We start from the raw sequence: 26,363 nt of genomic DNA, 5'->3' as shown, positions 1-26,363 counted from the left end.
TCAATTGAGTGTCAGTGTTCAGAGTTTTTTTTAATTGGGTTTCATTATGTAGGCATGATTGATCAAATCATTGGCCACACGACTGAACTCAATCTCCATGTTTCCACCCCTCCTTGAAGGTCAGGTTGATACCACCTGGCTGAAAGCCCCCACCTCTAATCACATGGTTGGTCTTTTTGGCATGGCAAGCACCCATTGTGAAACTATCTAGGGGCCTATCATGACTCACTTCATTAGTATAAACTCAGGCATGGTCCCAAGAGCCCACCATAAAAAACAAATAACTCCTATCATTTGGGAAATTCCAAGGGTTTAGAAGCTCTGTCCTAGGAATCTGGGACAAAGACCTAACAAATTCTTCTCTAGCATATGTGCTGCCGAAGCGAGTACATAACAAATTCTTTATTTTATAAATATGTTGGGTTGCACATTTTATAAATGTGTTAGATCCCACAGCTCACTGATGCTCTTTTCATTTTTCTTTAATTCTTTGTGTCCTCCTGCCTGATTTTCGATAGTTTGTTTTCTTTGTCTTCAAGTGCACTAATCATTTCATTTGTAATGTTTAATCTGCTATTAATCCAATCCGGTATATTTTTCACCCTAGACATCTAGTTTTTATCTCTAGAAATTCAATTTGTGTCTTCAAAAATATTGTTATATTTGTTTTAATGGTCTTGTTTGCTAATTCTAACATCTGTGTCAGTTGTATCAGTTTCAATTGATTCATTTTTCTCCTTATTATCGACTGTATTTTTCTGCTTCTTTGCATGCCTGATGACACCAGCCATTATGAATTTTACCTTGTTGATTGCTGGATATTCTTACATTCTTACAAATATTCTCAAACTATGTTCTGGGATGCTAAGTTACTTTGAAATTCTTTTATCCTTTTAGGTCTTGCTTTTTAGATTTGTTAGTCAGGACCTAGCAGTGTTTAACATAGGGCTAATTATTCCCCATTACTAAGGCAAGACTCCTATGACTACTTTACCCCAAGTCCCATGTATTATGAGGTTTTCCAGTCTGGCTCATGGGGACAGATAGTGTTACTGTTCCTGGGTGACCCACAGGTACTGTTCCCTCTAATCTTGGATAGCTCTTTCTTCAGCTTTGGTTACTTTCCTCATATACAACCACTGATCAGTACTCTGTTAAATATGGAGGAGTACTGAAGATCTCAGAGTTTTCTCCGCAATTCTCTCCTCCCCAGTACTCTGACCTGAGAATTCTAGCTACCGTGGTCCTCCTAGACTCTCAGCTCTGTTTTCTAAACTCAGGGAGTCCACTGGACTTGCCTGGGGTCCCCATCTTCATACTGTGGCTTGAAAACTCTCTCAAGGTAATAAGCTGGGTTAATTATAAGGCTCACCTTCTTTTCTGTTTCTCAGGAATCACTATCATTAATTGCTAGATGTCCAGCATTTTGAAAACCATCGTTTTATATTTCTTACCTGATGTTTTTTGTTGTTTCAGATGGAAAGGCAAATCCAGTCCCTGTTATACCATCTTGGTCAAAAATGGAAGATCTGTTGACTTTGTATGTTAATGTTATTTCCTCCTACTTTATTGAATTCTTTTATTGTTCGAGTTAGTTTTATCATGGGTTCTCTTGGGTTTCCAGGTTTACTGTCATGTCATTTATGAACAGATATTTTTACTTCTTTCATTCATTCAATCTTAGAGGCATTCACTCTTATGCCTTTGTTTTCTCTTGTATAATTACTACAATATTAGAACAGTGGTGTGGATTTCGGCATCCTTGCCTTGTTTCTGATCTTAGTGGAAATGCCTCTAATTTTTCCTGTTAAATAAGGTACTGGCTTTAGCACTAAGGTGTGTGTGTGCATGCCTGTGCGTGCATGCATGTGTGTATGTGTATACACACACGCACACACATACAAACACTGGGGGTGCCAAAAAAATGTATACTCATGACTTGTATTCATCTTTTGTTATTGGTATATATTAAGTATTACAATTTTAATACGATTTTTTCCTTTCTTAAAATGTGTATACATTTTTTGGTACCCTCTATATATATTCATGTAAGTACCTCAAATACTTATTTTCTTGAGGTTTTTTTTTTTTTTTAATGAATGGATGTTAAATTTTGTCAAGTCTTTTCAGCATCTATTGAGATAATCATGATTTTTTTCCTTAGCTATGATATATAATATATATAGATCCTAATGCTGAGCCAACCTTGCCTTCCTGGAATAAATCCCACTGGTTTCTGTACATGCTGTTTAGTAATATTTTTATTTATTACTTTTTACCATTAATCATGAATTATATACATTTGCTGTTTCCTTTTTTGTACTGTCTTTACCTGGTTTAGGTATCAGTATTATACTTATTTCATAAAAGCAGCTATGGAGTTTTCCTTCCTTTCCAATTCTCTGAAAAATTTATTGAGCATTAGGACTATCTCATCTTTGAGAGTGTGGTATAATTCCCTTGTGAAACTACCTGGGCCTGGTGCTTTTCTGTGGGGTAGTTCTTGTATTGGTTATCCTTATAAATTGAAAATAATATATTTATACATTTAATTTTCACTCCATTCATTTTAGTGCCTTTATTTCCCTTTACACAGGATGATGATAATAGCACCCCTGCCATTATTTTCTCTTCTCCCTCTTTTTCCCCCCTCACATTTTGTTGGCAATATTTTTACTTTTACATTGTTTGAGTTGTTTAAGTACTGTTCTGTAACCACAGCAAAATTTTCTATAGTTTAGATGTTATACATTAAAATATGTTACAGTCTTTTGACTTTATAAATAGTGGTAAACTGTAGATAAACCAGTATATAAGGAACACATTTTATTTCTTATGGGTCCAACATCCAATGTCCCTTGGGGCATTCAGAGGAGAATGTTCCAGGCATTGAGGTTAAATAGACTTTTTCTTACTCTTCATCAGTTGTTTATAATCATGTCATATTTCAGTTTGCTTTGTTTAGGGCATAACTCTCTTACACAGTTTTTTCATTTTTCTTGGAGTATTTGATTGCTTTTCTCTAACTTGTTGATATAGAATGCTGTGCCTTCATCATACCCTCTAGTTTCCCTTTCTCAAATATAACAGATATGGCATGGACTCCCTCCCTCCCTTCCACTCCCCTTTACGGAGAACTCCTTCAAAGAGATATCCCACTACCTTCTCTATTCTGGACTGGCTGCTTTTCAGTTGCCATCCTGGGACTCCCCTACACTGCTTCTCTGAATTGAATCCACTGTTTCCTGGATCTCTTTCTTGGTTTGCTTAATTTGCTGTAGTATATATTCAAATACAGTAGTCCCCCACTATCTGCAGGTAATACATTTCAAGACCACTAGTGGATTCCTGAAACCGTGGATAGTACTGAACCCTGTATATACTATGTTTTTTATATATATGTCTATATTTAAATGTACATATAAACATGTATCTATGATAAAGTTTAAAATTTATAAGACAAGGAAGAGATTAACAATAATAAAACCATTATAAAATACTGTAATAAAAGGTACGTAAATGGCTTTGAGGCCATTATTAAGTAAAGTAAGGGTTACTTGAATACAAGCACTACGATACCACAACAGTTGATCTGATAATCAAAATGGTTACTACGTGACTAATGGGCAGGTAGCATATACAGTGTGGATATGCTGGACAAAGAGAAGATTCATGTCCAGGGTGGGATGGTGCAAGACTTTATCACACTACTGAGAATGGAACACGATTTAAAACTTATGAATTTATTGTTTCTGGTATTTTCCATTTAATATTTTTGGACTGTGATTGATGGCATCTAACTGAAACTTTGGAAAACGAAACCACAAAAAAGAGAGGGAGGCTACTGTAACTCTCTAGGAAAATAGGAGGCCCACTTTCTGAGTTTGTAAAAGTCTTCATTATAACCTCATATTGAATTGAAAACTTGGCAAGATATAGAATTCTGAGTTCAAATTCATTTCCCCAGAGTTGCCAATGAGAATCTCATACCATCCCAATTCTTGTTCCTATTAAGGTGATCTTTTTTTCTCTCCGGAAGCTTTAAGTATCTTCTCTTCACAGTATTTTCCTAAAATTTCAGGAAGACATGTTTATGTATGTCCTTTTTAAAATTATGATTCATTATGCTTGCCATTCAGTGGCTCCTTTCAACTAAAAGAAATAGTGTTCTGTACTCATTTTATTCTATGGGCAGTGACTGGAGGGAGCATGAGAGGTTGGAGTGGAATCACATTCTGTTTTTGATCAGCCGCTGGTTACACAGGTGTGTTGTGTTTCCCCCAAGGAGGAAAACAGAAATTTGAAGAAATCCCTCTGGGTTCCTGCTCTTTGAACCCAGCCTATCATCCCAGTCTCTCCAGTTCTCTCCATCCTGTATTATTTCTTTAATGATTCTATATTATTTCTTTGATGATTTCCTTCTTTCCATTTTCCCCCTTCTGTCTTCCCAGACTCCAGTTAGTTAGATGTTGAAATTCTTGAATCGGTCCTCTATGTTGCTTCTGTCTCTTGTCTCTCTTTCTCTCCCTTGTGTGTGTGCACATGCATGCATGAGCATGCCAGAGAGATCCTTAACTTTAGTTTCCAGGACTTATGTTGAAATTTTTAATTTTAGTACCTATATTTTAAAATTCTAACAGCTCTTTTTTGTGTTAGCATTCTGTTTTCATAATATTCTATTCTTGTTTTATATAGTATCCCTGAATATAGTAATTCTTTTTTTAAAAAGAATTTAATTTTTAGAACAGTGTTAGACTTACACAGAATTTGAGAAGATGGCATAGAGTTCCCATATACCCTGCATCCAGTTTCCCCTATTATTAATACCTTATATTAGTGTTAGTTATAATAAATTAATATCGATACATTACTATTATTAAAGGCCATATTTTATCATATTTCTTTAGTTTTTATCTAATGTCTTTTATCTGTTCCAGTATTCTATCCAGGATCCCATGTTACATTCAGTTGTCATGCCCCCTTAGGCACCTTTCAGCTATGACAGTTTCTCAGATTTTCCTTGGTTTGATGACCTTGACAGTTTTGAGAAGTACTGGTCAGATACTATCTAGGATTCTCATTTATTGGAATGTGTCTTAACATTCTTTATTGTATATTTTGTTAGTTTGTTTATGCTTGTGAGTAAATGCCAGACTATACTTCACAATGCCAGGTAAGAAGTCAACTGTCAATTGTTCTGTATACCAACCTTCAATGAATCCCCATTTCTAACACTTCTGATCAGATCTGCCAACCCTGAGTTTACAGCCTCTGGGGTCCTAATGAGCAGCATGAAGCAGAACAGTACAATTCTCTCCTGCAGCCCGTACACAGCCCCTTGTTCTGCACTGTGGTTTCCTTAGCCCACTTCCACTTTCCATCTTCAGGAAAAACTGAAATCTCACCTACATTGATTTTTTTCCCTCCTCTGTTCTTCACCATCGTATTCACTTTCATTGGTTTATTCCTTTCCAATTTCTATATTTTAACTTAAGAGGAGTTTCAAAAAATGGGAATAGAATGTATCTATTCAGTCTGTCACCTCTTACCAGAAGACTCCACAAGTCCACTTCTTAAATAAAAATAAAATTTCTCCTTAAATTTAAGGGAATGAAGTATAAATGTCCACTAATTCAAAATTAATAGTTTTGTTGTTGTTTGTTTGTAATTATCTTGGTATAGACTCAACTTATATTCCTGTTGAAAATTTTATTAAAGCTTCTGATAAAAATCAGGTAGGATCCCCACAGGGAAAGAATTCACCCATATGAACCTTTCATGAAGGGACTATGTGTACAGCATGGACAGGTTATGAGAACAAACAAGGGAATGGTGAGGCACCGGGGATGAGCGACTGAAGGATACTGTACAATCCCTGGGGCCAAAGGAACAAGGGTAGGAGCAGTGTTATGGGAGCCCAGTAGGCTCCAGAACTGTGAAGAAGCAGAAGCTGTATTACAGAGAGATATAGATACTGTGCTGAAGCAGAGAGAGGGAAAGAAATGCCAACTCCTCTCTCCTCTGCCCTGCCATCTCTGGCAGTGCTATTCATTGTTCAGACTCCACCAGAAGCTAATCAGAAAAAGATGCAGTTTGTAAGAGTCAAGGCGGAACCAAGAATGGATCAAGGGGGTGAGGGTAAGGGGTAGATAGAGAACTGTTATTAAAACAGAATGTTTTATTAGCAATATAGTTCTAATATTTGCGATTTCACAAAACATAAATAGGAACATGTAACATTGGACATTATTACATATAATGGTCTTGATTAAATGTAAAAAACTATTAAAAATCCTCATTCTCATGAGTACTTTTTCAAGGGGAACAAAAACATGTAGCAGATGATTATCTAAGGATAATCAAGGCCATCATGCAAATTAAGACAAGCTCAAAGACCCTGAACATAAATCATAACCAAACTTCATATTCTGAACATGAAAAATTGTTACTATAATTAAAAAATCTATGTCATACGGTGTTAGAAGTCAGGAGTGGTTACCCTAGGGTGGCAGTGACTAAGAGGGAACACGAGTGGCTGTGGGGGTACTGGTAATGTTTTGTTTCTTGGTCTGGTGCTGGCTACACAGATGTGCTTATGTTGTGAAAACTCACTGATTGGTGCACTTGTGATTTATGTGGGGTCTTTTTGTGTGTTTATGTTGCATGTCAACAAAAATCTTTTAAAAAAGTGATGACAGCCATGAATACAATTTAGGAAAAACAACTATGTCAGTGCATTTTTCTGCCCTTCTTCAGGCATCCTAACAGTCAACAAGGATTTATTGGAACAACTAAACAATGATGTGCATTCAACAGAAATGAAAGTCAGACCTTAGCTTCAAGGCATTTATGATTTGCTTACGAAAACCGAATATTTAGACATGAAATTAAGAATATTAACAAACAATATATGAGGCTCTGAAGTAAAAACAGAGTCAGTATCAGCATGTAACTAATTCTCATCAGGAGGCCTAGATCTAAATCCTCTCCGAGTGGGCTCTTTCTGTTGGAGAGCTTTCTCTTTAACCTTAATAAAGGTCAACTAGACCAAATGCCTGGCTTCAGAAGGTGCTTCAGTGACTGCTGTGGGTGGGCAAGGGAGGTTGAGTGACTCTTCTCTTCTGCTTCAGTGGGAGTAGCTCTGTTGTATCTGTTTTGTACTATGGGTTCTTTGTTAATTTCCATTTAACAAAAGCATTTTGCTAGTAAACCAAGCACGAAAACCACTCTTCTAGAAATCTGACCTCTAGATCTGTGTATCTCAGTTGACATACCTTACATTTCAAAAACTTAAAAAACCTCTGAAACTCTAAGAATATACCCATTTTAAAAAGGAGATGAAAATTACCTGAAGTAAAGGAATAAAATCCTCCTGTTCCAGAGAGCTGCAGCTGGGCTTTGCTAGAAGACAGATAAACTTGGAGGCATCATCATGATGATTATTCAGCAGCCTGTAGAAAGAAACAACTGCTTAGGAAGACTGGCTATGTGAACCATGACTACAACATCAATGGCTGGAAATTTCAGTCTGATCTGAAGGCCATTTAGATCAAGAATCGAGTGTTCTCTTTTCAACGATTAAAAAAAACCAATTTTTCCATGCTCTTAATTTTGTCAAAGGACATCTAAATAAAAGCTCAATAACAAGAAGGTATGTTATTTTTGTAGAATGCTTCTGGGGCTGAGACTCCAGAGACAATTGCATTAATGCGGGTAACAATACGCTTGAAGGAGAATGTCCGTTCAGGGTTAGCACAGGATACCTGGGACCAGAACTCCAGAGCTACCCACCAGCCAGAAGGGCCCACTATGCATCACGTGGGATGTAAACTTCTGTTTGGCCAGGTTGGCAGACATATTCAGGGCCATCCTAAAAGGGGGCTTTTGAAATCAGACTTTGAAGGATCAGGCTTGAAAAAAACAAAAATGAATACCATAGTTAAGTCTTTGAGCTCCAAGAATTCCTTACATCCAATTTCCAATTGCTGGACATTTCCATTTGGATACTACACTCTGACAGCAAAGTCAAAATATCAAAAACCATATTTAAAACCTTCCTCTCAAAGTCAATCCTTTTCATGGATATCCATTTTTGTTATTGGTGGTACAATCCTGAGTTATCTGGGCTTGAAATTTTGAAGTCATTTTAAACTTATTTCTCTTCTTTATTTTCCACATCCAATTAATTTCCAAATTTTCTTGATTTCCTTTCTTAATCATTTATTGAATGCTAATTATGTGCCAGATACTGTATCTGGCCTTGAGGATACCTGGGATACAAAGAAAATAAGAAGCAGTTTTGTGCTAAGAAGCTTATAGTCTAGTAAGAGAGCTACACCAGTAAGGTTATACTCCTATGTGACAGCCACAACAGCAGTAATAAGCACAGGGTATCCTGGAAGGTACAGGTGGCCAATGAGATTCCTGAAAAAGGGGAAGTAGGAAAGAACGTTGTTGTTTGTCAATAGAGTTGCACACACAAATGCCTAGCGTGAGAGTACATGGAATATTTGGGCAATTACAAGCACTGGGTGGTAAGAGAAGGGGACATGAGCATGTAGGATCGGATCCTAGAGTCCCTTTTATGTTAGGCCAGGAAGCCTAGACTTCAGCCTATTCCATAGAAGAATTTTAACATGGATAGTGACATGATCAAATGTATTTTTCAAAAATATTAAGCCAAAATCTTTAATAGGCCTCAGCATGGATACTGGCAGTGGGAGACAGAAAAGCTCAAATGGTTGAAATGAAAGGACGTTATAGTTGATAGGTGGGGGTGATAGTTGATGGGTGGGGCTGGGGATAAGGGAATGGGTGAAAGGGGTAAGTCCACGATGACTCCCAGGTTTCCAGCTTAGACCACTAGGTGCTTGGAATACAGGACAGAAATACTGGAGACCTGAGGAATATTTCCTCAAAATGCTTTAGACAACCATTCCTTCCTTCCTATTTCCATTATACCATCAAGTCCAGGGTCTTATTACTTCATGCGGGGGCTGTCAGAAGGGAGGAGAGTCATAACAGCTTCAGTGTTCACCCAACCTGATATCAGATAATTCTTCATTCTAAAGCATCCTTTGATTATATAATCCCCCCTTTTCAAAAATGTTCAGTAGCTCTCTACTACTTACGTGAGGAAGTCTAAATGCCTAAGTTGGACATTGAAGGCCTCTGTAATTAGGCTGGAGCCTGCCTGTCTACCTATCTTACTGCTTTGCTAAATGGAGCTTCTACTCCCGGCTGCTGGCCTGACCCACTATTCTCGAAGTGTTTCATGTGCATTCTTGCCTCTGTGCCATTTCTCATGCTGTTCTGCTCTCCTAAAACACCACCCCTCCCAACTTTGCTCTCTGAATGCTTGCTATTCTTTAAGATCCAGCTAATAACCCACCTCTTTCAAAAAGCCTTCTCTGACAACTAAATTCCTTAGTGATCTTTGTACTATTTAATTTATACATATTATTTATAGCACTGTACTGTTAGCTTTCTTTAATCTCTCTGGCACCTAAACGGAAGGCAAAGTTATAGCTCTTTCTTTCTTTAGCACTCACCATAGTAACTTTCACAAAGATTCTCAAAAAATGTTTGTGATCTGACTAACAGATGTATACTTAAGTGACTTCATTTGTGATTGTTAAAGTTATGTATGATATTTATATTTATCCTCATCATTCTCTAGCATGCTCAAGGCCCCCAAAGTTACATATACGTTTCACAAAAAGATTAGTGCAATATCTGCTGATGGGAACCACCTCTTAGGACTGGAAAACGGGTGGGATGATCACAACAAAAAGGCAGTGAAGTCTTTGGAAAGGAGCACTTTATAAAGAAAAGATAGCACTGCTATATAAAACCTGCACAGACATGACAGATGAGAGCTACTCTGAAAGGGAAAAGTTAAATCAGGTATGGCCTTTTGCTATTAGAAGCATGAAATAGAAAGAAAAGATAAATTATGATTTACAACCAATGCTGTGGCTGGTGAACTCTATATGGCAGGAGAAAGGAGATAATAAAAGTTGTGAAAGCTGGAGAAAGAAGGTAAACATAACTATTCTAAACCGGTATCTTCCAGAGCTCTTAAGACAAAATCTTGTTTTGTTAATGGACAAATGACACATTGACATCAGAAGGTAAAAAGAAAGTAAAGCATAAAAGAGTTGGAGCCATATTACTGACTCCATTGAGAGGACCTCTACCACAAAGGTGGTAATCTAGGAACTCAAACAAAAAAGCTGTGGAGCGATGCCTTTCCCTTAAAAATGCCCTGACTCTAAGAAAAACAGATGTCAGAATACAGATACGAAATGGGCAGTAGGGCAGGGAAAGAAGGGAGAGCAGAGGCAGGGGAACAAGGGCCCACTAAGGTGTTTGTCCACAAACAACTCGGAGGAGGTCTAGGAAGTGTCCACCCCAAGAAGCACAGGGACCAGAGGGAAATTATTTCCTGTTATGCTGTTACTTTTGTATTTGACTTTATTTTTTCAAATTATATAGAGCATTATTGGAGCAAGTCAGCACACATATGTGTATGTCAATATGCTTTAGTTCTGCCAGTTATATTTTGTACTTGAAAGTTTTAATATACTATACTTTGGTCCAAGTTGCTTTAGCAAAGGGTACTACTTGTAAAAAAATTACAAAAATAAACAAATCTTTTTCAAGGTCAGTGTGGGAACTCATGCTTAGTTGCGTAACCTTGCCAAATAGCCACACTCGGGATCTCCCTTAAAGCACCCTGGCTTTTAAAAGACATTTTATTACGTTGGTGCAAAAGTAATTGCGGTTTTTGCAATTTTTTTTTTTAAACTTTTTAAACCGCAATTACTTTTGCACCAACCTAATAAAAGCTCAGAGAGGCGCTCCCACTAGAGGGCGCTCCAACCATTTTAGTATCTGGCCAGAAACTAAACCTTAACTATAGAGAGATATACATTTATCTATTCATAGAATTTTTTTAATGCAAAAAAAAAAAAAAAAAAAAAGGACAGTTGCTCATGCTATATAACTTCATAAGCAATTTCCTGCAGTTCCTAAAATGAAGACTTGGGCTTCATCTTTTTCCTCCTACAGAAATCTCTTTTCCCTAGAGATAAAATTAAAATGAGTCATCTCAATAAAGGAATACAGCTGTTGTGGATGCTGCTCTATCCAACAACATAAATGTCCCCCATCTCTCAGTGACACACAGTCTTAAGACAAAAAAACTGGCTGTTACTGTCCTTAACATGATGCAGTGAACTGCAGGTAAATCCAATTGGATACGAGTTTTCCTTCGCTATGGTCAGCCTCAGGCTCACAAACATAGGGCCCTAGAATATTCAAAACAACTTAGAATATTAGGGTTACAGTTCTCTCTGGCTCAAATCTTTTGTAGAATAGACTTATTTTTCTTTTAAATCTCCCAGCTTCTTTAGTTTTCTGTTAACAATCAAAGTTCATTTCTTGCTGCTTTCCCAGATGTCAGATGGTTTTTGCTAAAAATGCTGAAGTCAGGGGCCGAAGATACCTTGACAAGAGCTGTGCCATATCCCTATTCTTTCTACCCCTGGTTCACACTCCAGCTGCGGCCTTTTCAGCACCTGGCACCCACCCACCAAGACAAAAGAAGCTCGCTGAGTGAAAGCTAGAACATCTACACATTTTGAGTTCCTGAATTCTGCTACTGTTATATGCTGATTTAAAATAACAATAATTCTAACTAATAGACCATTGGACCGCCCATCTGAAGTCCTGGCTTTAACGGTGGGGTAAGGAGAGGGAATCCAAGCCAACTTCCCCACTCTCCGGCCCTAGGCTCTATTTTCTTCCCCCAGGTTCTAGGCTGCCAGAACTATCCCATGGGTAAATGCCAATTCCTTTGCTGGTTTATTCCTGGATAATTAGTGCTTTTTTGCTATTTCTAGCCTCCAAGGAATTCCCTTACTTTTAGGACTGCTTATCCACACAGTAAAAACAAAAAAACATTTCTTAGATTTTTATCCCACAATTTTCTATTTGGTATAGGAAAGGTGGAATGGTGAACATGGTACTGACTTTGGAATGTCATCCAGATAATGTATGAGGAACGATTCTCCTATGGCACTTTCAGTCCTTGGCATCTGGACAACTTAGAACTATTCCCTGTAACAAAATGACTAAAATGCACCTGGAAAACATGAATCATTTGCAACTTTTAGCTTTAGCGTGGTTCTTTAAAAGAAGTCCATTAACTAGTAGTCTTATATACTCTGATTAATTCTACTGTAATGAATGAAGAACTCAGTGAACTCAACTTGCTGCTAGATTTTAAAAAATAAGAATACATTTATTAATCACCTACTATGTCCTCAAGGATTATACCTAAGGGCTTTTAGGTGGCATAAAGGGATTAGAAGGCATCTGTAAGCTGAATTCTGCTGCTTTTGCATGGGGATTTTAAATAATGATGATGAAGGTGAATAGCATTCCCCAAGAGTTTACCAGGAAGGGTATGTAGCTCAGAAAAGGTGAGAAGAACATATATAAAGAAAACTGATCAGTTAAAAGAGGTAGAAGGGGCAAGCTATGATATTCTCTTAAAATGTATAAATATATCAAGAAATAACTCTTAAAGAAGGGAGAAAAAAACAAGATAGTTGGGTTTGAAGAAAACTTGTCAGGATGTAAAAATCCAGGAGTATCCTGATAAATGTACTTCTCCTTTGTTCCTTAACTGGAGCTTTCAAAAATTAATGACTAAAATTTATTAGAATTCAGTTATTTTTAATAACTCAACTAGATATAATTCTAAATTGGATGGTATGAGAATGGAAGCTGTATTATCATGTGAAACATGTGGTTTGCTCCCCTAAAAGGAAAATCTTTACTTTTATGTCACACTGTAAGAGTCAAATCCTAAGGCCAAAATTTAACAAGAAAAACTAAGAAACTATCAAATAGTTATTAAACAGGTATTTCTGAAGATCGTTTTGCTTATTAGAGACATATAAGATTTGTGTGTGGATATATATGGTTGTGAATCATTGAATTTTACTTGTTGAAATAAAAGGTAAAGGAAAAATTAATAAATGAGTAGAATAAGTGAACTCTGAGTAGAATAAGTGAACTTTATAAAGCATGTCAATAGGACCAGACGGCTCTCTGCCAGTCTCAGAGTTAACTGCTCATATACTTACTTTGCCCACATGGCAATGAATGACTGTGCTGACACAAATCCTGTCTTCTCTCCCCCTGCAGCCCTGAACATGGGGGCTTTCCAGTAGAGAGGACAGCCACAGACCTGCAAATAAAACATATAAGTACAGTGTAAGGAGCAGTGAAGACATGACATGGCCAAAGAAACGGTCTTTGTGGCTTTTACTCTTCATGCCACAGTGGACAAAAGGGCCCTTGGGGAGGCAAACTGGGACAGAGGCAAATATATCAACTAGCGTAGACTCAGAGAGAGACAGAGGGGAAACCAAAAAAGATGATTACATGTTTAATGAAGAAAATGGAAATCCGTTTACGTTTTCTCCAAGTTAATTTTAATGATGTTTCTTTCCCCTACCCTGATAGTTAAATCAACCAGTCTCCCTTCCGACCACTCTTACATCATATATTTGTTACCCTCTAGAAAGAAAAAGAAATGACTGCATGCCATGGTTGTATATGCTCTTTCTTCCTCTGGCAGAAAACCATAGCCACCTTTATTACTGTCACTTAGTGGTAACACACTCTACCACCTATCTAACCCTCGCTCCTGTCCTTATTATGTTATTAAGCCCCAAGTTCAAGAACCAGAAAAGCCTACACTGTTCAAGAAAATAGCTGTCAAATCTATTTAAATGGTTATAATTCAGGTAAAAGATGAAAGGTAAAAATCAAAATGCTATAATTTATTTATATATTACAAGCTACCACAAATGATTACATATTATAAAAACATTAGGAAGAACTGGAAATAAATATAAAACTACAATACCCTAAAGGGCAATAATTTTTGTCTTCCTCAATAAAAAGCTCTTTCTTTCCATTAAAAAAAGTATTCTTATACTCTTATAAAGAAAGTGTTCTTACCAAATTCACGTTTTTTTTCCTAGAGAGAAAATTCTTCCATTTTAGTGGTAATATATAAATATTAGCAGAGTCTCCAAATGTTCCCAATTTTGTATACACTCGTACACATAAAACATACTCACAAATTTGGAACTCTTCAAAGAGTCACATCTTATTAAAGATATTCTTACTATTCATATTAGATGTAGGATCTGTTGAGCCTTCATCATTCTACAAAGGGAAGCTCTCTTTGGGAAGTTCACTACATATGAACCCGTATTAGGTTCAGGTAAAGTTACACCGGTATGAAGCCTTACTGCACAGTGGGGAGGGGTCCCCACAGAAGACTGAAGATACCCAGTCTGCAATTAGTTATGCTGAGAGAACACCTAAGGCTGCTGGGCTCACGTCAGAGAGGAGGATATAGAAGGTGAGATTCAAGCCAAGGGAGGGCAGAAATAAGAGAGAGGCCGCTCCTGCCAGGGCCACTAAAGCATGTTCTGCAAGCAGGACGGAATTTAAGATTTCTTACGTCCAGAGGTCAAATACCTTCACTAAGGTTAAGAATGAGGGAAAGGTGTTGCTTAGCAACCAAATGGATTTGTTGATTGTGTAAATTATCATTGCCAAGGTACAAAGCTCACAATTAATATACTTTGGGTTGTAAACTGTCAAATCCACTTTCCCCAATCCCAATCTTCTCTTTCATGCATAATAATGGCTTGCCAAGAAAATGCTCTTAGATGTGACACGCTATTGGCAACTGCTGGGAAAGCTGAAACAATAGTCTGTATTATGGAGGTGGGGATGCAGAACCGCAAACGCAGAAAGTACAGGGAGAGACTGAAACTGGCTCGCCAAAGTGCTTGAAACTCCCACCATCAGTCACTCATGGATTTTTCAGAATTGGAAGGAGTTAGGAATCTTCTAGCTCAATCTTGAGCAGTGGTCACCAGCCGCAGCTGAAACACTTCCAAGAGCTGTGTGCTTACTGCTTCCCGTGCGGCTACTTCCACTATTAAACTACTTTCATTCCCTTGGATTACAGTCTTTTCTCCATAAGACTCCTGTTAAAATGCACATATGTCAGCTCGTAAGTAGTAAGTCACTGAGAGATTAACACTCACAAACTTATTATGACCCAGAAGCAAAATCCTAAGAGATACGGTACAGAATGGATATGTTGTTTTGAAGTAGATTGGAAACGGTTGACTTATGTTGCTCGTAGTGGGGTACCCTGAGTAAACAAGGGTTAGGCAGCACAATGATATCAGGCCCTTGGAGAAAATGCCAAGGGAAAAATGAGAGGGGCAGTGAATGGCAAGGGCTGTAGACATTGCACGTAGACTATTGAAAAAAGAAGTCTGGCTGGCCTGCATCTGCTTCAAGAGATCAACAAGAACATACGAGTAAATGATGTTAATCTGAGGACAACTGAATGCAGGCTTTTATAACGGAAGAGAGAACAAGCCGGTGTGAAGACTTTTTACAAAGGAAGAGAATGGATGACAACTGGGAATGCACAGGGAGATACAGAAATTGGGTTTAGGAAATTTAGATTTAGAGGAAGAAGAGTCAGTGTGTAGTAAGCAAAGTTGCTAGAGCCAAGAAAGCTTGAGTAACACTTGTAATTTGATCTAAGAATGGCCTAACATAAAGAACTGAAAGTAAGGTTGTCTTATAATACACACAGGAAGAGACGATCACCCGATATTTGCAATGTTCTTTAACATTTTAAAATGTCTCACACTTGTTATTTCATTTGGTCCTCATGTGATCCCTATGCAATAGAAGGCAGGTATTTTTAGCCCACTCTGCAGATGAAGAAATAAAGGTACAGAGGGTACCTTAAAGCCACAGGCACGATGGGTCAAGATGGTGCCATATCACTCAGAAGAGAGGGGCTGGAGGGCTTTGTATGGTTCAGAAGACAGTTGCATTTCTCCCCCTCAACTTTCTGCTAGAGGCCCAGTCTCTAACAAATGCTTTTCTTACTATTCCTCAGATTCTGTTCCTACACTGCTTTTGTCCTTCTTAGATTCATTCTCGCTTCATTTCTTCTCCATCATCATTTAAAGCTGTGGAAACAAGTACACACTACACTGAAAATTTAATCAGAAATGGGCATTAATCTCTCCAGGGCTGTTTGAGGGCGAAGAGGAAGAAGCTGAACTTCACCAACAGATGCAGATTTCATAAACACACAGTTTTCTTTGCACTTAAAAAACAGATCCGTCTTGACAGCTATACTTAAGTGTCACTAAGAGGGCACCGCAAACTCAAGCTGGCCTTCCAAATAGCTTTATAAATTACAATAATCCATAAAAATGTTCTTTTAACTGCCCCGACCACCTCTCCCCTTGCTGTCCCTTACACATCTTTCTTCTCCCTTTCACGTGACCAACCTCTTGTGAGAACAGAAGCCCACGGAGTGTAAGGGTTGCAGGTGCAGAGTTCACTGCCTAGTAACAGAGAAGACGGGTCTGCACAGCAAAGAATGGCTGAAAATAAGGATGGCATAGTGAGTGCTAACAGACTGCCACAGTCAGGTAAAAGGTGGATTAGATGGGGGTTAACTAACTGGAAGGCGCGATTAAATGAATTTTTTAAATAAATGATTTTAACAATAAAGAGGCAAAATCCAACAAAATGAACTGATACAGTAATCCAAAACAATACAAACCAATACACTCGTGATATCTTCTGAGGTCATTATATACATTCTCATTTTTATATGCAACATTAGTTTTAAGTTTTTAAAGGTATGAGCAGTTTACCTTACTACCTGAACTGACAATTAAGGTCTAAGAGCAATGAAGACCAATGCTCGGCACCCATGAATGAAATTTAGGGCTATAATCAAGTACAGTTCAGACCAGTGAATCAGACATGTACATGCACACTGTCTATTGTGCCACATGATTAGGTATAAACAGTAACTTGTTACGTAAATGACTTACTATAGCTAATAAAACCGTTTTCTTTTTAAACTTCTTACATCGTTAGCTTCAACACTGGCCTTTTCCAATGATGACACAGACATTAATCCTCACTGTCTGTAAATAGCAGTCTTTCCTCTGCCTCCCCAGACTTCCCTGACATGACTACACTCTACCCTACCCCTTCCCTTGACCAGCTGTGCAGTCCTAAGGCTTTCTGCTCTCCTCTCACTCCATCTGCTGAGTGCTAGAGGGCCACTGAACGTGGAGCAGCACAGGGCTACCATGATAGGGGGTGGGAGGGCAGGGGAGCAGGGGGCAGAAAGGCCAGGAAAACAGGCTCCTCCGTCAGGGGCTGGAAATATTCAGAGGAGAAAGGTTGACACAGAGGACCCGAATTCAAGACAATGTAGGCTGTAGGTCTCTGACAGTGAGGTACTAATCACTGGCTTTGGCTCTCCAGACTTGAGTCCAGCACAGCACCAGGAACTACCGTGTGCCTTAATCTGGACAGTTTCTCCCTGTCTGCCTGCCTGTTTCTTACACTAGTAGTTGCCATTTTAGAAAGAGTCCATTCGGCATTTATGCGGTTAACATGTTATCTCCAGATGCAGATTTCGTTTTTGCTAAATTCCACATTTTAGAATTAGGTTCATAGTTCCAGCCCATTCAAATAGTTTACCATCTTGGTTCATACAACAGCCATTTCTCAAAGCTTTGGGTAAAAAAAGTCAATGTCCTGAAAGACATTGTAATTTATTTGGGGGAATATTAATTGAAAGTTAGCAAATAGTATGTTAGCATATGCTCAGGGGAGATAACCTATGGTAGAAACAGTACGGTTCTAGGTGTCAGAGGACTTGTCTCCTGACATGTACTGGTTCTGTGACTTCAGGTAAGTACGTGTGCGGCTTTAGTTTCCTCATATGTAAAACAGAGTGGAAACGGGTTTTTCTTATTTCTAGAAGGAAAGAGTTTTTCATTAGAAACATCTAAGGGATCAATAAGCAAGTTCTAAGATGGGGAGAGAAGAAAGGGGGAATAAAAGAAGGAATTCTTTTTCATTTCCCTTAACATCACTCCATTTACAATGTATTTAACAGTCATAAGCAATGTTCTGAGGTGAGAGGTAGGAGAGAGGACAGGCCATGACTGGAATGGATACTCAGGGGCTTCTCCAAAGACACGATGGCAGGTAAGTGACGTGGGGGTTGCCAGGAGAGGAGAGCCCCAAGAGCCCCAATGCAGAGGTGTGCCTGTGGGAGGGCAAAGGGGTTAGGCTCACACACGCAGCAGTAGTTGGCTTGTATCCTCAAGATCAGTAGTTTTCACAAGTTTAAATATTACTATTACTCCTCAAAGCAGGGGAACATTCCCAGTGGAAGTGGGCAGAAGGTCTCGGGAGCGCCCACTTGGTCTCCTACCTGCCCACATGCAGCCCTGAGCCTACTAAACCTGTCTCTTGAAGCACAGCCTGAAATCACTGCTCAGTCCTGAGGTATGAGCTGACTTTTCAATATTCACGCATGATAAAAATAAAACCCAAACAAAAGAAAGCACTGCTATGGGTGGTAGGAGTCCCTGAATGGTGCTGAGCTGGGGAATGGCAAGATGAAACAGAATGTAATGGTCATGCCCAGTATTAACTGTTCTCAGAGGAGCCTGGAGGTGTCGAATCCAGTTACTGAATATTTTACAGTAGTCTTGGCATTAGGAGCTAAGATCTTAAATTAGAAGCAGTTGGATATATTGGAAAGTATCAAAGACTTGCTTCCTAGTGGAAAATCCATTTATTTCTGATTAGAATTACAGTGTTGAGCTGGCCTAATGGTTTCTTGTCTGGCTTCAGGACAAAGAGTTATGATTATTGGGTAAGAACAACAAAAAAAAAGATTTGTATTCAACACAAGGGAAATTTTTCTAACAAGAAAGGCTATATTTAATGATGGGACAGGCTGCTTGGCAAGGTAGTGAGTTTCCTGTCACTGAAAGCATTCAAGCAGAGAATGAATTTATGTGCTGGTGATGTCATAGATGGAATTCCTGTATTAAATGGGAAGCTAGACTGGAAGACGACTAAGGTTTTCTTTCAAACTTAAGAGTTCCACAAAATAGGACCATAGCTAAAGATATATCAGGATCAAGTACATTTTTTCAACATGACAAAAAAACAAAAAACAAAAAAAATGTATGCATGCTTAAAAACAGAGAACAAAGAGGCAGTGGAGAGAGAGTGGGATTGCTAGAGAATGGGAGATTATATATCATTTAGTAGTTCTATTACCTTTGCAATCTTCCCCATTTCATAAATATCTGCTTTCTGATCTTCAATATCCATGAAAGCAGTCTCAATCCTGCTTAGGGTCTGTTCATGGTTACTGCAGGCATCGGGGAGTCCTTCAGGAAAGTAGAACCGCGGAATGTTTATGGGCAACGGTGCATTCACATTATTCACACGAGGAGCAGGGGAGAGAGGCTGGGGAGTACTTGGAAAGGAGGCTGGAGCTGGAAGTGGTGTTCCAGGTTTCTTTTCTGGTTTATTTTGAATCTGGAAGGAAAAAGTGATTAGGAGACACATCAAGTATGAACAGTATATAGTTCTTGAAAGTCCTCACCAGTAATAGGAAGTTGAGTATAAATACAAGAAACCACAATTAGAGAGAGCAGAGATCAAGAGCTCACTCTAAGAGGGCTGGAAGCATGCTTCTAGGGAATGCCTCTCCACACTAAATAAACAAACACATGAATCATCTGTCGATACCCAAGTTTACATAAATTTATGCTTAAAAATCCTGTAGCACATTTTCCCCATCAATTATATGTCAGACACTTAAAAGCCATGTCAGCTGACACACTACAGATCTTGACGTATATTCTTAATTTGATGGAATTGGACTGGTAAATTCTTGGTCTCTCTGTGCTTACCTACCTCTCCCTTCAACAGGCAGATAGAATGAATTTTTAAATATGTATTGGGGGGAATGTCCTTTCACTTTCTCTAGTTTGACTTTGTCTAGGTAGAATCACTGTCAGTCCCTGATGCAGAGAAAGTCTTTGTTAAGAAAATTAAGGCATTTTCGTTCTGGAATGTCTTCAACCAGACTGACTGACTTGCCCCTAGGGGCATGCCATTTTTTCCCAGATACAAATTTCTCTCATTTTTGGTAAGCCCTAATAGGCAAGCATCATAGTCTTTAATTTCATCACAGCCAAACTTCCTTTACAGCTTATTGACTAATTTATAGTTTATATCATTTTTTTTCCAAAAAGGATTTGATGTGGTGTACTATAAAGAAGACATAAGACAGTATAAAAAGGGGAAAAGGGGTAATGGGGAGATTAAAATTACCCATGATTTAAGGAAAGCTGAGGGGAGGTACACTAACATTCAGGAAGAAGTGTATTTTACCAATAAAGACTAAATTTAGTTTTGAGATTCCTAGAAGAAAAAGGAAAAAAGATTCCATGAAGATTTTCAGAGTTTTAATTTCTCCTCTTAATTTTGACCAAATTATCTATCAAGACTTATGACCATGGCACTGTATTAGATGCTATATAAAGTATGAACATGACTGTTAACGAGCTAGATTTAAATTCACTGTGAATATAAAGTATTACTCTAGTGTTCTTCCTTAAATTATCCTAATGCCATCCCTAAAGTTTGAACAATAATTTATCTGGTAAGTAGATCTGAATATATTTCCTTTTGACATATACACTTATAACATGATCTTTAGAGTCACGATAAAAATCTTAGCTATCTTTGAAAAACTTGAGTATTATAGGAAGATAAGCTTCATTCACATAAATATGTGATGAATATGATTTAATCTCCTACTTTTGTTATACATGGTCCATTTTTCATGTTAATCTCTGACATTAATACAGAGTGGATTGGCTCATATATTAATACTGCTGGGGGTATGAAGGCCAGCTGGCCACACCAAACCTTTGCTGCAGCATCAGGATGTCACCCATATAAAGCAATAGTCAAAAAAGAAATGGCATCGAGGGAAGGGATACCAGTGAAATATGAAAAACTTGACAGAAAACAGCAATGGCTTCCTACCTCTGTGACCTCAGAGAAGTGACTTAACCTTCTAGAATTCCGTAATAAAATAGATTATCATCCCTATTTCCTGGAAGGTTGTTATGAGGGTTAAAGGCAATCACAGGAGTTAGGAGTAAGGAAATACATAGGTAAAAGGTACAGAGCAGTGCTAGGTACGGAGATGTCCTTATTTAACAAAATGAGTCACAAGGCAAAGGGTTCTCAAAACATTAAACACAACTTGGCATGGTTCTTCAGATCCAAAAATAAATAAAATAATCATTTATATTTGTAAAGCGATTTAAAGTTTACAAACCACTTTTTAAAAATTGATAATCTATTCTAAGTAAATATTTCTCTCTGGCTTAATGCTAAATCTGCAAATATTATTACATAGTCCTACGAGTCCATAACAGTACATATTGTTCTTCAACTTCTAAAATAAGGTATAAAATAAGGTATATAATTCTTCAGGGGCTTTACGTAGGTCATTTACATTAGTGTCATTTCCTTTCTGTTATTCTACGCTGAACTAGATTTGTGAGACTACAAGTACACAATCATCAAAATTCTTTTTTTGTTTCCCCAAAATGTTTCCTATGGTGTGACATCCAGGGCAGTTAGTTATACCCATAGGATTAAGACCACTGGTGCCAGTGGGGATGAAACCCAATAGTCTAGTGAACACATGGAGAAGGTTTAGAGCAAGGCCTTCGTGTTAACTCTACACTTTTACTTTGACAGAAATAAGTGACATTCAGAATAATCCATGGCTATCTGTCAAAGTTTTTACTTGAATGGAAAAATATTTGATTATATAATAGTCTACTTTGCTTTCCTTTGTGTACTTCTTAACATAAAGCAATCACTGGTAGGCAAGTATTTATTAATTCATTGGTTGACTTCATATTTAATAAAACTATTATTAATATTTAAAAGCGAAAATAAAAAGAATGCGTTTATTTTGAACTTTCAGGTGTATCAATTTACCCTCCACTGAATTCAACGAGACACACAGTTTAAATATTAATAAAACTGATTCTTTACAAACATTATAAAATACAGTAACAGAAATCTTGCCAGATTTATTGGCAAGTTTAGCATCTGTTCACTTTGAATAAAATTGTTTCATTCAAATCTAGGAACAGCACTAAAATAGAATTAGGTGGGTAAAATATCTCAATCCTCCATTTCCGTCTTCCCCTACAAACACAGTATCATTTAGATATTCATTCTGAGTAGTATCCTTGTAGTATTGTCATTGTGGCATTTCCAATATTTGAAAAAGCAACTTCATATAGTTCAACCAAATAATCTGAAATTACTCCGGGTCAGAATAACTATGAAACTCTAGTTTCTTGCTATATTCTGGATGGCCGTTATTTGCATGGCTCTTGATTTGTACTGTAGTCAGTGTTAGGCAATTTGTTTGGTGAGACACTGGCCTTAATGGTATAAGCAAGTTAGCATGGACTCTTCACAGTAATCGTTGCAGGCAGAAATGACTCAATCTCACAGCTTGCTGAGGAAGGACAAGGTAATTGCCATCCTTCATTACATGCATACATTATATTACATACACTATTGACTATATATATAACATTAGTTCCCCCTTCAAAAAAAAGATCAATAGGATCAATACTTTACAAAAACATTCATTACAGATGTATGTTAATACAAACATAGCCTATTGATTCAAAGTGCAAATAAGACTTTTAACACAGAAATTCTAGTTTCTCAAAGGTATTTCTATTAAAAATTTGAGTATTTCCCCCACTAAATTGTAAAATATTTGTTGTTATTTATTGTCTCCAAAACTGGATTCCCTCTCTGCAAGAGCAAAATGTGAGTACTGTACTTCAGGTCCAGAAGGTCTATTTTTAAACCTGTTGGAATCTCTCTACAAATAGCTTTCTGCAAATAGCTGAATAGAGGACACAGATTAATTCCTTGATCTAACATCAAGTGAACTGTAAAATTATCTGTAAGTTAGCCCACTGGGTGGTTTTATTAGTAATACAAATATTTTAAAAGAAACACCCAAGTTTCAAACCTGTGTCTGCTGAAATGACTTCAGCCGCTTCTTAAACCGTGACGGGAGAACAAAATCACAGCCCCTTGCCAGGAAAGCTAACTCTCCCCTTAAATCCGGGTCCCTTCGTAGAGATGTTTCCTTGATCATCATCTTTGAAAAGTGGATGTTTACTTAGCAACTGTCCAGCACACTTCTGAAGACAGATTTAATAAGTTGTCAATCTCGTCAAGTAGAAAGGTTTTTTTCTTCTTATCTCCCAAAGAAATTAAGTTCAGGCATTGTGCTCTCCCAGCCTCCAGAGATCACAATCCATGCTTGTACTGACATGCAGCTGGTTCCCAAATACAGCCTGTGGCTCCCAATACCTGCTCATACTTTTCAATTTAGAAACACGGCCTGCAATGGGCCTGCTGCGCCTTGTAGGTAGCTTTATGTCAAATTGACCTGCACATGTTGAGAATACAGAGGCTTCTGGGAAAGGAAGCACCCACTACTCTGAGCGCCAAAGTTAGAAACATTACAGTGGGCCTAAAAATAGCGACTTCTCAGATAATGCTAACGTCTTAAACTCGGAGTATGTGAGGTGTTGATCCACATAAAAGTTTCTCCTCAAACTAGAAGAAAAAGAGCATGCAGAGCGTTTTTTATTTTGCTATTTTTTTTATGAAAAAAGAACAGGCTGCCCTTCAAACTTCAAACTATTATTTTCAGAATAGTTTTTAATTTCTTATTTGAAGAAATTAAATGTCCAAAACCCTCTAAATATATCCAGTCAAAATATGGAGAAAAACAAATTTTCATCCTCAACTGGTAACATACAAAGAGATTTGTAGGTCTCAGATTTAAAATCAAATCCTTTCTGCTTGTTTGCAGAAGACTTTCTTAGTCATTGAAAATACTTTTTGGAAGTGATTCTTTTAGATCTGGATAAATTTGATAATTTATTGTCAAAATGTTAAGAAAGTGGAACAATGCAATAAGAAAGCAGTTTCAGACACATGTAAGTAAGTGCAATTTGGCTACACTAACGGTACAAAAGCTGATCAAATAGCAATGACATAATACACCTTTAATTTGTGAGACTTTTTTTTTCTTCAAGGAGCTTTAAACAAATCATCTCAGATTTTTTAAATATTCTATTACTTTATCATATATTAAACCTGTCATATAATTATTTACAAGTGCTCTCTCATGTTTAATAGACTTCAATATTTATTTTCAGTCAACCACATTGTTCAACCAACATTTATTTTCTAGTTCTAAAAATATAAACCAAATATCATTACCAAATAAATCCCCAAACCAAAACATTTTACAATTCTCTTCTATGAACTTTTGTCTAATTTAGTGAGAATCAAATTCTTTGGCTTTCCATAACTTAAGTCAGGTTTTTTTCTTGATTTCATTTCAAGACATTCTGACAACACTTTATAATGTGCGCATTGGGCTTATATGTTTAAACCTGTGGTTTTCTTTTTTTTTTTTTTTCCTTTTTTAAGCTATGGAATTCTCCACTCATACAAAATCTTACCTGAAAGCTTTCAATATATACTATGGTTAAAAGAGGATTACAATGAAACCACTGGTTAATGTTTCAACCTGGGCCCTTCCTTTGCCCCCCAATTTTCTCACACTGGGCTTACACGTTAACTCTGAGGTAGGTAGCTTTCCCATATTTTTTATTACACTCTTGCCTAGAATACTGTTTTCCCTCATTACTTACCTCCACATTAGAACATCAAAAAGTTTGTTATAAATGCCAATCTTTAGGCTTATGATTTGCTGCTTTTCTAATTAAAGCATACCTTAAATTGTATTCCCCACTCTTCTTTCTAATATCAACCCGCTGCTTCAGGGGGGTGACTTTTCATCCCCTTCATGAGGAAGTAGATTAGTGGTTGCCAGGGGCTAGGGGAAGTGACTGCTAATGAATGTGAGTTTTTTGGGGGTGATGAAAGCATTCTGGAATTACATAGTGCTTGCTGATGGTTACACACCTTGTTGAATATACTAAAACCTACTGAACTGTGCACTTTAAAAGGGTGACTTTGCACTGTGTGAATTATATCTCAATTTATAAAAGCCTTTGAGTAGTTTAAAAAGGTAGTAACTTGGAATCACAGACTTAAATACCATTTTAAATAATCTTTGAGAAGAAACTGATTACAAGCTAATTAATTACTCTTAAACTTTGATATCCTTTTTTATGCTCTAAGTTGGTGTTTTCTCATTGTTTAATTAATAGCTTGGTTTGTGTTATTAACATGTTATTTTATTCATAAATAATGAAACACTGGAGTGGGGGAAGAAGGCCAGGTGGTGGTATCTAGTTTCATTGCTTCCGGCTTAATCCTGGAGCCTTAACTTCACTGGTTGCAGCAAAATAGGAGATTAATAAGCATTTTTGTGTCTTGCTTCAATTACCTCCAAATGACAGGAACACATTCCATAACTAATAATAGAAAGAACCCACAAATCCAGTATTTTCACCTTTCTGTGTTCCTAATACTTGAGGGTAGATGTTCTTCTAGGAGCAGGGGACAGGGACAGATAATAAGAGCCTAAAATTATTAGGTGAAATTCTCGGATCTCTAGAATTTCTAGCTCCTACAATCTGTCTTTCTTACTTTGCTTTTCTTCTTCCCTTTCTCCTTTAGGATTTACTTCAATTAGATATTACTCATTATAGACCATAAGAATTGATTTTGGGTCTGTAAATACATTAGACAACTGAAGTTAGAAAGAATAGAGCGTTTCTGATCCACTGACATTGCCACATTAAATGTTAACGAATATATGGTTTTAGTACTATAGAACATCTTGTCCAGTGTCTTCCGTGCATGTGTGTGTGCGCGCATGTGTGTGATTTCTCTGTAATTTGGGGCGAGGGATGAATTCACAGATGTCAAAAGAGAGCTGAAATTGATGGGCAAGGACTCTGGTGAACATTATGTTGCAAATATAATAACAGCTGATGGAGCTGTTATCCAACACTCTTTGATGCCAAAGTGCCTTTTGGATGTCTTGTTTTAAAGATGGAAGAACTGTAATGTTTGTCTGCTAATGGAATGGTCTAGTAAAGGGGAAAAACTGATGGCTGCAGGAGAGAAAAGGGTCAATCCCTGAGGTGAAAGGAGAGGATGGGATCCAGAGCACAAGTGCAGGGGTTGGCCTCAGATAGGGGCCCAGACCATGCCTGTGCAGTCATAGAAGGAAAGGGAGTATGAGTACTGATACGGCTGGGTGGGTAGCTAAAGGCTCCCCTGATTGCTTCAGCTTTCTGAGTAAAACAGGAATCAAGGTCATTAGCTGAGGGCAA

General features: G+C 37.6%; 1 protein-coding gene across 3 annotated transcripts in view; it reads right to left on the bottom strand.

The window, feature by feature from the left end:
- The window catches only part of PPP2R3A (protein phosphatase 2 regulatory subunit B''alpha), a 147,826-nt gene that overhangs the window by 77,327 nt on the left and 44,136 nt on the right, over window positions 1-26,363 (bottom strand). For 2 of the 3 annotated variants that reach the window (XM_033132840.1, XM_033132839.1), the window contains exons 3-5: window positions 19,243-19,506; window positions 13,158-13,261; window positions 7,349-7,451 (exon numbers count right to left, since the gene is read on the bottom strand). In XM_033132840.1, the coding sequence (XP_032988731.1) occupies window positions 7,349-7,451; window positions 13,158-13,261; window positions 19,243-19,506 (471 nt within the window). Of the gene's footprint in view, window positions 1-7,348; window positions 7,452-13,157; window positions 13,262-19,242; window positions 19,507-23,062; window positions 23,448-26,363 lie in introns of those variants that run through there. The other variant, XM_033132841.1, reaches the window with a different exon arrangement.

This window comes from Rhinolophus ferrumequinum, chromosome 17 (assembly GCF_004115265.2).
Source record: "Rhinolophus ferrumequinum isolate MPI-CBG mRhiFer1 chromosome 17, mRhiFer1_v1.p, whole genome shotgun sequence".
NCBI lineage: Eukaryota > Metazoa > Chordata > Mammalia > Chiroptera > Rhinolophidae > Rhinolophus > Rhinolophus ferrumequinum.
Note: the sequence above shows the minus strand (reverse complement) of the source record. Positions and strands in the feature narration are given on the sequence as shown.